At 37.5% G+C, this 12,477-nt stretch overlaps 1 protein-coding gene across 1 annotated transcript in view; it reads right to left on the bottom strand.

The window, feature by feature from the left end:
• Positions 1 to 12,477, bottom strand: part of SORCS3 (sortilin related VPS10 domain containing receptor 3) — a 627,364-nt gene that overhangs the window by 148,052 nt on the left and 466,835 nt on the right. The window contains exon 7 of the mRNA XM_055352055.2: positions 11,154 to 11,272. Within this exon, the coding sequence (XP_055208030.2) occupies positions 11,154 to 11,272 (119 nt within the window). The remainder of the gene's footprint in view (positions 1 to 11,153; positions 11,273 to 12,477) is intronic.

Raw genomic sequence — 12,477 nt, 5'->3', positions numbered from 1 at the left:
GACATTTAGGTTGATTCCATGTCTTTACTACTGTGAACAAAGCTGTGATGAACACATGTGTGCATGTGTCTTTACAACAGAACAATTTATTTTCCTTTGGGCATATACCCAATAATGGGATTGCTGGGTCGAATGGTAATCCTGTTTTAAGTTCTTTGAGAAATTGTCAAACTGCTTTTCACAATGACTGAACTAATTTACATTCCCACCAGCACTGATCCACCAGCTCTGGATTCTTGTTGCTAAAGTTGTCCCAGATTCTTGGCACCTTCAAGACTTGTATCTGCACCAGAATAGCTAACGAGTCTCTTGCAAGCATCCTACTTGGGAAGAAATCAGCCCTGAAACAGGGGATCCACAGTGCAGGTGAGGCAAGGTGATAGCAGGTCACGTCTGCGCAAAGCTAGTAGCTGAGGCAAACGTAGCTGGAAGGATGTGAGATGGAGTATGCTCCATACAAAGGTCAACTAAATATCATTACTTTGCAATCAGATCACTAATTTGTGTTTATTCATAGAAGTATTTCAAATACTAACAGCAAACCACTATAATCATTATACGTATAGGAGATGCATCCAAGCTATTTAAAGAACCTCCATTTGGGCTGCCTGTTGAAAACACTTTTACTTAAGATTCTGAAAGCACTTCAAGAATATTCACCTGAAGATGTCTTTATTGGATTTCTTTTGAAGATTGTCTCTGTAACTCTTTCATTTTGCTTTAAACTCCCGTGTTGTAAATGTGTCCCTAATGATGTAATTGCTATTTATTTAACATTCAAAATCTCTCCCATTAAGACCAAATTAACATCATTTAAAACATCTCCAAATAGCTTTTCTTTGAATAATTACACTCTATTAATTTCTGCCTCAGGGTTTTTTTCAGAAAGATAATAATTTACTGGGGATACAGTAGCCACATCATACAGGCTTGTCTACCTTCCATGATGGGTATATAAATCAGGATCTTAGATGAAGTACCAAAATCCAGGTGAGCTGAGACCAAGATGCAAAAACAGTCTTGAAAGTTAATTAAATCCCAGAATAGTTACATCTCATATATATCATTAAAAGTTGGTTATCAAAGAAACCAACACCATGGAAGCTATGTGGGAAGGTTTTATCATGCACATATGTTGATACAAGAATTGAATCTATGAATAATTTAAAAACGAATTTGGAGAAAAGATCTAGTAATCTTTTATGTGATCAGCTTATAAAAATCCTCAAAAGAGGATGTGCATACACTAAACAGTGAGGCTGATTTTTGCATGTGGACTAGTCTCTCAATTCTTGCATTTTGTAGGGCTTTGTAGCATTCAAAGCATTTCAAAGCCATTATTATCTCCCTTGATCCTCACAACAACCTTCCAATTTAGAAAGGGCAAGTAGCAGGATTCCATTCTACAGAGATGAGAAAATTAGTACTCTGAGAGTTTAAGTGACTTGTGTCATATTTCCTGGCTGGTAGGTGGCAGATTCCTGAGTACAACCCAGGTCGTTAAAGTCAGGGCTGTTTTCTCCACATCAGACCACTAGCTATTTGAATCATAAACTGATGGAGACCAGGGCAATGCTCCATTGCACCTGGCACACTTCTAGGGCTCAACAAGTATCTGTTAATTGGCTACCAATACTTGTTAATTGCTAGTACTTCTGGAACATCTCCCAACATTTTATAACAGTACTATTTTTCTATGTTCATACATAGAACTCTTAAAACTAACAGCAACATGTATCCAAGCTACCAACTGACTTCATTGTAGTACTGGTAGCATCCTAGAAACAGTCTGATACATGTTATTGCTCCAACCTCAGAATTCCTTGTTACATAAGGTTTCTTTTTTCTTCGGCACATCTATAGAATATTACTGAGAGTTGAAAATACCACTGGGTAGTAGATGGATCTACACAGTGTTACCTGTCCGGTTGGCATCTTTACAAAGGTTCAGGGAGTAGCTAGCTGTTCTGGGTTTGCATGAGTGGTTGTGGGTGCCACAGGTTCAGGAAGCCACTCTCTTCTCCTGGCCTGAATCAGCACAAACCCTCCCAGGCTCAAGTGGCCAACTGTATCTTTAGGGTTCCTACCCTTTCCCTGTGCTCAGTTCCTAAAAACCATGACCTTTTCCAGAATGTTCAAGTTGCAGCACGTCATCTCACAGGGTACTACAGGCTCACTTAAAACAGCGAGGGAAAAGTTTCATTCTGTGCTAAGGCAACAAAGACATTAGGGATGTGGAGAAAGACCTGGCAGAGGCAAGATGACCGTCCCTCTTTCAAATGTTCTGCTTTCTTCCTACCTCTAGGGTACTTTATTTGTATCTTAATTATGGACTTTTTTTTCCTCTGGTGTTTTAAATTTTCGAAGACTTGTCAGTATTATACCCCTTTTATGAAATGAACTCTTACCACATTGAAGGCCACCCTCTGTGCCATGAAGAGAGTATAGGGCAGGGTTTCACACAATCCACTGCAAACATAATATACACATTGCTGGTGATAGGTTACTAAGGGACTGTTCTTGTTTCTTCATCACATTCCCTAGTAGCAAGGGTAGCCGAGGTATGAATCTTATTACTAAAGGAATTTTATTGCAACTGCTGCTAAAATACAGATTCTCCAGGATAATCACTAGAAACGCTACTCCATAAGAAGAAAAGACAGGATTTTCAACCATCTTGGCTCAGAACACCGAAATCAACTTACTGCTTTCCCCTGCCCCTCCAGAGGAAAGCCGATTTCTCTTTTATCCAAGTGGAACGGAGGCATTTCAGGCAGACTCTTCCCTATTAAAACAAGGGCTCTTCTGGGAAGGATTAGCTTCTTTTGATTTTGCTACAAAACCTCAGGTCCCCTACACAGAAAAGGAACTGACAGATTAACAAATTTCACAGCTTTCTGTATATCTCCAGCTCAGCTTGTCCAACAGCAGGAGATCAAACACTGGGTTCCCCCAAGCAAAACTATCAGGATGGCTACCTTTACCTCCTAGTCAACAGGTAAATAAAAGGTGAAGTAGAGACCTTCCAGGTCTCTCTAAATAGTAGGAGCTGTGTGGGTGGGTGGTTTATGGACCCTTCTACTGCACATAAGACACAGAATTAAAAATAATATGTTAAGAGAAATAAAATTATGATTGGGCATGAGGCACATTCCTTTATAGGGGCAAACAGGAGAGGGTAAAATTTTTAATGTCATGGGAAGAGGTTTAATTTAATGAATGAATATCATTATAAAGAGGTTACCAAGGTTTTTCATTATTTAAACTGTGCTCTCAAATGCATATACTGTACATTTGTATATAATCTCTCACTCATGTGTAAATAATTGCACATTAAATATGTGCATCACATTTATTAATATGCAGAGAAAAGATTCGAGCCTGGATCTCACCTGTATTCCACACGGTTCAGCTGTCCACACATGGAAAAGCCTCACCTTTGACCAATGCAGCCAACAGGGCTGCAAAAAGTCAGTGATTTTTCAAACATTTTTTAGCAGCAGGATCCTTTTGTCAAATGAAAGAGTATTAGGAAACCTAATATACAGAGCAAACAAAAGCAGAGTTGCTCCGTTTGAGGAGGTGCTGGGAAGCCCAAAGCCCAGCCTTTCCAGGCATCCTCCTCCATTTGGCACATAAGGGTGGGAAAGGATGAAGGGAAAGGCTGGTCTCCTTTGTTTGTGAGGTTGTTTCTTCTTTCTCAGTTATATGTCTCTGTCAGCACTAAAACCAAATATAAGATATCAATACTTTTAAAAGTTCGAAATTTAAGTGGACAAATCTCTATAGTCATGAAAAACCAAACCCACCAAAGTCTCTCATCCTCATCTTGCTGTTATTTAACTGCTTAAATAGCAGGAATAAAAAATAATCTGCCTCTACACGGATCCCCTTTAAAAGCCAAACCAGTAAGCATCTGTCAGTGGAATGCACAATCCTCAGTGTCCAGTTCTGCCTTGGTGCTACTCCCTGGGAATGCCACCTTGAAGGGACTCAAGCCTCGCTGCTCTATGACTTCTTGTACCAAGGCCATTCTTTCACAGACTGGTAGGCAGGAACAGGTAGAACACCACCTCCTCTGATGCCCTGATACTGTGCTCATATAGCATCTGTGTAGCTTCTCCAATAGAGTAGGAAAAGCTACTCTGTTGGTCTGTGGGTTTTCTGCTTTGACAAAACCTGCAGAGGCAACTTTATTTCAATGAACAGAATGAAAAAGATGGCCCTTTTCTAGGCCACAGGCAGATATTGATTACTATCGATACAAATCTTACCTTCTCCATAAAGCCTGTCCTAATCCTCATTTCAATTTTCAAAACTTATACCCCCCACCCCAAAAAAGATTTTTAAATGATACTGGTTTCAGAAAATCATTTGAGATGGTTTCTAATATTTTTTTAAAAACAATACACACACAAAATAAAACAAACAAACAAACAAACAAAAAGAATATAAGAAAGCAGCCAAGGAATAAAAAATGGCCAATGGCAAAGCATAAAGGGATATGAAAAATAACAATACCATAAGCTTTATGTGGGGAAGCTGCTAAAATTCACACAAAAATTAGTTCTGTGCTTTCTAGCAACTATAAAGAGGGGAACACAACATTATCTAGATTTAATTAAAGAAAACAGAAAATGTTCAGTTCAATTTTCCAACTTCTTTTTCTACCATGCCACTCCCTCCCACAATTACAACTGCCCCTTACATAAGAGGTCCTGGTACATTGTGTTCTCTTATTTCCTTAACTTTACCCAGGCCTTCTCCTCTGGGCAGAATGCTCTTTCTCCTTCACCTACTTAACTCGTACTCACAGCCTTCTTTTGAGAAAGCTTGTACTGACCCTCTTCTAGGGTCAGGTGAAAGGCTCTTTCTCCAAGAGCAACATGTGCTTTGCACTAATACAGTTCTCATCATATTACATTATATTTGTTTGGTTATGTGCATTTCCCACTTGGCTGTATGTATTTTAATACATTTAAATGAATGAATATTAAAAGGACAATGAATAATATATTGGGTAATTCCTGGACAGCAGTTTTATAAAAACGCAGAGACATTGTACATTGCATGGTCATTTCTTACGCATTGAGCAATTGTCAATTAGGCTAAGTTGTCCTGTATTGTTAGCTGTAGAAGCAAGATTCCCTTGCTTGAAAAAGATAACTAACTACACTTCCTGAGAATAGGATGGTGTCTCATCTTCTCAGTTCAGTTCAGTTCAGCAAACATTTATTGAGTACCAGTAATTACGCTAAGAGCAGGAGAAGCAAGAGAAGCAATGACGAATAACACACAGTCCTATTCCTTTTAGAAACCTGGCTGGGGAAACATAATGCAAATGGGTAAGAACTGCATTGGAGCTTAGTCCAATCCCGATTGAGGATGTCAGGGAAGACTTCCTACAGGAGGTGCTGTCTGTCCTAAATTTAAATAATAAATTTGTCTGGTAAAGGGACATCCCAGGCAGGAAAAAAATATATAAGAAAGGCGTATACAGTAAGAAATGGCATAGTTTGTGCATGGAGACTAAAGCGGTTTATGTTTATTGAAGGTTACAATGAAACAAGGAAGGAATGTGAAGAGCAGTGGTGGGTAAGGAATTCATATGTGACTGATGGAGTAGGTAGGATCCAGGTCACAGAGGTCTTTGTAGACAATGGTAAGGAAATTGGATTTCACCCTATAGGTGATGAGCTGCCACTGAATGTAGAAATATTGATTTAGCCCTGTGACTGGCTGGTGGGGAAGGTTGGTGTTGATCTGGGAGAAGGAAATCAATTAGTAAGCTCTTGTAACATTTCAGAAAATATATAATAAGGATTTATAAATGGTTTTAAATAGCCAAATCATAATGATGCCTCTCCCCTTTCCTATTATAAATCACCCCAAAGCAATAAGAAAAATAAGAAAGGGAAATGCAAACTCTATCCGTAATGAAAATCTAACTCTGAAACACAATATACGTGGAAAAGGAGTCATATATATTGTGTTCCAGGTGGTTCTGTCTTATGAGAAGGACCCACTAACAGAGAAAACAATCTTGAGTCATACGGAACCTCAGTGAGAACCAAGAAGGATTCTTGTTAAGCTGAAACAGAGCCCTAATCTGTTGCTAAAATGAACCTCCTCAAATACTTTTTCTGGGAAGAACTCACAGCATTAAAAAATAAGCAATAGTTAAACATATAAAGATAAAAGAAAATAGCATAAGAATGATAAAATAATATAGGAAAATAAAAGACAGAAAGGGACAGGAAAAACAAATAACAGATATGGAATAAAATATGCTTCCATAGAGCAAATAAAAATTGCAAACACACTGTTATAATTTAAAATAACCTGTATGATGAAGAGATCACCTCTATAAGAGAAGGGTTTGAAGCAGAAATACAAGAGCTCAGGGAAGGTATGTTGAGACGAGAGAAAGACACAATATAAACTGGCAAAGCTCAGAAAAGAAGTTAAACAAAAACAGGAAAAAGAAAAAAAAAGCAATAAAGCAAAAAGAGCCTAGAAAATAATATAAGATTGTTTTTAATCTCATTTTCCTCAGTTTGCTCAGGGAGTAAAAAAGGGTTGGGATGGGAGAAATTATGGCTCTCTTTTGTCTTTCCTGTCTAGTGTACACATCCTAGATGTCCTGGAAGAAAGGAACCAAAACTATAAAACTGAAATAGAAAATATATTTCAAGATATGCCACAGAAACTCCCGAGAAATTAAAAAATAAAGAAAAAATTGAATCTATTTAACAAAAAAATTAATATTCCAGAAGAAAGAATCAGTACATTATGGCCAACCACAAGGCATATGCTAATTAATAAGTAATTGGTATCAAAATATTTATTTTGATATAATATATTGTATCAATATATTTGATAACAATATATTGGCCAAAATATTTTTTAAAGGTTTTAAGGATTGAAGTTAAAAAACAAAATAAAACAACAACAAGATGCCTTAAAGAAAAATATGAGACTGGTCTGAATAGTAACAAATTATTGGAGTAAAAATTCTCATGGAAAGAGGATGATACATACATTTTATACCCTGAGAAATTATATTAAAATATAAAAAGATACAGACAAACATATTTTCAGCATTCAAGAATTAGCCTTTCTTGGAAGACAAATTTCAGATAACCAAGAGATAAATGGGAAAAACTATAGGAAAAAGACTTCTGGGGACAACTGAATACATTTACCTATAAGACTAAAATCAAAATAAATGCAGGAATTACAGTGCAGAGTAGAATGTTCATGCTCTAAAATGATGATGTCAACAAACTGGGGTTTGAAAAAGGAATCTGACAAGAGGTCATAAACACATACTATTTTTTTCACCTTTCTTCTGTAGTGCTTCATAAAATATTTAAGTCTAACAGAATTATATTTTAAGGCAGTAAGACAAACATTAGCAAATAATTATTCAAAATTAGGTAGTGGAAGAATTAAAGAGAGGGAGAAAATTAGAAATTCAAGGAAATACACTGATTTTGTAATTGCTGCCAACAGGAAATCAATAGATATTGTCCAGAAATAGAAGATTCAGTATGTTATATAAATTTCTATTCATAAAGCTAAGCACTTAGAACAAAAATACAAATACTCAAAATTATCAGACACACAGGAAAGCAAACAGACCATATAATGGGAGTTTTAAAGTAATCATAATTAAACACAAAGCATATACTGTCAGAACTAAGACATATATGTCATATCTGTCAATGCAAATGGCCAAACTCACCTGTGAGAAGAAAAAGGTGGATTAAATGCTGATGATCCACTGATTTATATTTGTACCTACACTATATGTAGTTGTTTACCTGCAACTCATTGGCATTCTTTTACCATATTTCAATCTTAGCTAATTGATAGTTGCAAATGATACCATGTAATCTGTGTTTAGTTGATGATTAATGAAATCCAATGTTTTTCTCAAGTTTATTGGCCTTTCACATTATTTGGGGCATTGTTAATCCATTGGTTCCCACCTCATTGATAGTAAAAATAAAGCCTTCAAGGCCCAGTGGGATCTAGCACCTCCACCTTTCCGGCCTTATCTCTAAATTGTCTATCTAGGTCTCATTGCGGGTTCCTGCTCATCTCATTGAACTCTGAATATTGGAGTAGCCTGAGCCTCAGTCTTTGGATGGTTTCTCTTTTCTATCAATACTTATTTCTTAGTGGTCTAAGAAATGCCATCAATATACTGGCAACTTTACAATAGATCAACTCAGCTGCGACTGGCAATTCTGTGGTCTAAAAATGCTGCCAATATACTGTAGACTTTACAATGGATACACTCAGCTGCAACTGCTCCATGACGAACCCCCGCTCCTGAACCCAGACTCAAATCTCTAACTGCCCACTCGCCATCTTCATGTGGGCTCAAGGAAGCCAAGGCCGGACAACCTGGCTCCACGCTCCTCTCTGACTGCACTGTCTTCTGCCACCGTGTTCCTAGTTCACCACTCAATGAGGCCTTCCTAAGTCTCCCTAAATAAAACAGCAATACCTTTATAGCTTGAGTATTCACAGTCCCTGATTTATTTTTATTCATAGGACTTGTCATTATCTGATACATTTTGTAGATAGATACTAGTAAAAGATAAATAGAAAGATAGAAACCAAATATTCATATAACACTGTTTCTAGGGCATCATTTTGCTGCTTTACAGATAGCGTTAATAAATATAATCCACCCAGCAACCCATGAAGTAGGTACTACAATTATCTTCTTTTTATACATAAGTCAAATGATGCACAGCTCAAGGTCACACAGCTAAGTGTGGAATGCGACAGTTTCAACAAATGCCAGGTTTTGGACTCTAAATTATATGTTCTTAACCATTACTCTTTATAACTTTTCATCTATGTATATATGGATGTTTACATCATACACATATTTTTTCCTATCTTCCACTAGAATTAAATACCACTAAGGCAGAAACTTTGTTGTGTTCACTATCCTTACCCCAGCACCTAGCACCTAGAACAGGGGACCTCACATATACTTGGCAATGAGTAAAACTTTATTGAATAATGAAACCGCATATCTTTTCAAGGAAAATAAAAATTGATGCTAATTAAAGACAAAACTTCCGTCTGCTTCCAGTATAATAAAAAAGGAATGTTTCAGAATAATTTTTTAAAAAATCTGTGTATCTGTCTGCGGAGTTACAGCAAACTTCATGGAACACAAGGAAAAATGAAAAAAGTCTGAACATTTTACATTCTAAGTCATGTTTCCGAGAAACAATTCTGGCATATTTAGCATTAAGGGAAGGGAAATCCGATTGGTAAATTCATAACTCACTCCTGTGCTTCCACTGTAAAAAAAAAAAAAAAAAAAATCTAAATAGAAAGAGATAAAGGCCTTAAATGGGGACCATAACAATGAGAATGGAATAAAAGGAAACACTACAGAAATCACAAAGAGTGATATTAACAGAGGCTGTGGGTTCATTTAATTTGGCAACACAGACTGACTTTGACTGACCTGGTAGGGGGTTGTGCCACAAACTGTGTAAGGGTCAAGGCCAAGGGTGACCTGTTGGTTCTGTTTTACTTGTGGAATGTCTATGTTGGGATCCTGAGTTGGTTATTTGATATGGAAGGATGCAGTACATGAGGTCACAGCTCACTGACTTGAAAGTCATCAAACCTTGGAAATAGTCCTTAAAACCAGGGGATTGCTCAGGCAGTGAGTACTGGGTAGAGAAGCAGGTCAAGGGCAGAAACTTGAGGAACTCTAGAGTAGTGACTGGTGCTATGTATTTTGCAATGTATGTGTTCAATAAACAAACACTTATGAATAAGAGAATGAGAGTGCCGTTGGCCTGCCAAGACTTAGAAATACAATTCTGAGATTCTGCATTTCAGTCAAGCTAAAAACAGGGATTTTTGAAGCCACAGAACCTTCCTGTTTCACTCCCTCATCCAAGAGGGTTTTTGAGTGGCTAGCTACTTTTCCTGTACTTTACTAGACCTCAAAAATCTATGTAACTAAGTTATAGATAGAAGTAACTGTGATGCCTACAATCAGTTCAATACAACAGATATTGACTGAGCACCCCTGATATGCAAAGACATCTTGTTAGGGCCAAGGGAGAGGGGTCAACTGTGTGTATAAAATACCATCGCCATTCTCAGAGAGTGTAAAATGCAATTTGGAGAGAAGACAAATCCATTGATAGCCTGTGTGCTAGAGGAATGGTATAGACCATAAAGTTGCAAGGGTTCAGAGGATGGCGAGTCACACTGAGCTTGGAAGTTCATAGAAAGTCTCCTAGAAGAGATGGGATTGATCTGGACTGAACTACCAGGGGTCAGGTAGAGAAGGTCATTCAGGTGCTTAGGTCTGAGCCAACTCAGGGAGTTTTCAAAGTTCAACTTTCCTGTGGGAATAGTTTGCAAAACAACTGAGAATAGAAGGATGGAAAGGCAGAGTGCGGGAAATCAAGGTTGCGATCAAATGCCATGTTTGATTTATCACATGCATCCTCTGCCAGTCATCTGGTGGAGCACTACCTTTTGTTCCCCTTATTTTTGTCCTATTTTGTACCTCCTTATAGTACACAATAGAGATAACAAGACCCAAAATGTAAAAGAAGGCTTCCCTGCTCTGCCTAAATATGAGTCCCATCTAATTTTTCCTAAGACTCAGTTCTGGGAGTAAACGCTTTGGGACATGGACATTGAGAAGGTAGTCAGCACTGGAAAGAAGGGGAAAGTTTAGTGAGTAGTAGATATTTCCAGAAAAAGAACCCTAAAGATGCTTAATTTACAGGGGATTTTCATTGCCAAGTTAAACAAGTCACTTTGGGTAGAAATAGAATGTGGCTTTGATAAATTACTTAAAGTCAAATCCCATTAGAAATTTGACTAAGTTACTTCAAACCCAGCCCAAGACTAGCCAATTCAGACAGCTCCTGTGCTATAAAATGGCAATCCAATGGAAGGATTCAGTGCATCACTAAAACCAGTAGAAGTCTGGGCTCTCCCCAGAGGACTGGGTCCCTGAAGCAAAGGAGGGACAGTGTCTCAACTCCACATCTTCACAACCTTGGGAAAGCCACCCTCCTTTTCCTAGCAGGCAGCCAACTTCAACGATGCATCCTCCTACCCCCAACTGCACTTTCTGTACTCACCTGAATGAAGATATATTCATCCTGGACAACCAAGGAACTGATGTCAATGGAGCGGGCAAAAGGCCCACTTCTAGTTGTCTCGGCGCATTCCTGGATCCTGCAGGTGAGGTAGTGAGCATCTGAAATAGGAGGGTAGAGTGATGCTTAGATACAAGCGAAAATCATGAGGGAGCCCCAGGTAGCATACAAAACTCTACTTCATGGGGGAATCAACAAGGCAATTTAAAATAACAGTGAGATTTCATGCTTTTGTCCACAGAATTTATAATAATTCCCAAAAAATCGTAATATCTAGTTTGGGCAGAGAAGTGGAAAAATTGTTCATCTCATATCAGACTGCTGAAAGAGTAATTTGGTATAGCTTTTTGGAAGAACAAATTTGAAACATGTATCAGAATTTTAAAGGTACGTATCTTACATCAGTAATTCTAATTCAAGGAGAATCTGTTCTCTCTAATTTTCTAATTAGAGAATTCTAATTCTCTAGATGTTTTCTAGAGAAAGACTCATATTTTCACAGAGGCAAGGGCAACAATATTCACAGTGGCATTGTTCATAGTAGTGAAAAATTAGAAATAGGCTCAATGCCCATGAATTAATGATCACCTAAATGAACTATGATATATGCATATGACAGAGTACTATGCTGCAATTAGAAGAATTCGGTGGATACATATGCTTCAACATGGTAATTTCTCCAAAACGCACTGTTCTGCAATCTTTCAAAAATTAGTTAGCATCATGTGTAGTATGATCCAATTAGGCTTGTGCCATACTGCACAGAACAATGTTTAAAGGATACATATGAAAATTAGCTATGATTACTTTTAGGCAAAGAAATGGACTCAAGGAAGTAGACAGAATTCAAGTGAGACCTTTGCTTTTTAAATTAGATACATTTTTATTATTTTTACAACAAGAATGCATTCACTTCTTACATAACATGTACAAAACTTGCATAATTACTTGTAAAAATCTTCTAGAGATCTCAACAGCTGAACCCTCCTCCCTCGCCTCAAGCAACCCAAAAAATGCATGGCACCAGCTGTAGCTGAATGGGAAATCTTTGGCTCCAAAAGGCTTTCTGATTATGACTAGAAGGTTATCCAAGGAAAGGGAATCCATTCGGTTTTTTGCTCTTTAATTAAGGAAAAACTACAGGTGAGTCTCTGTGAAGAATCCACCAAAAAAATTTGCTTTAAAAAAGGTTATTCATTTAATGAAATTTAAAAATAAATGATCAAAATGGAAAGTAGAAATCACTTTAAGATTAAAAGTAGAGAAATCTTATTATCTAAAACCACATGCATTATTACATATGCCT

Source organism: Gorilla gorilla, chromosome 8 (assembly GCF_029281585.2).
Source record: "Gorilla gorilla gorilla isolate KB3781 chromosome 8, NHGRI_mGorGor1-v2.1_pri, whole genome shotgun sequence".
Taxonomy (NCBI): Eukaryota; Metazoa; Chordata; class Mammalia; order Primates; family Hominidae; genus Gorilla; species Gorilla gorilla.
The sequence above is the reverse complement of the archived record's forward strand: the minus strand, read 5'-3'. Positions and strand labels throughout refer to the sequence as shown.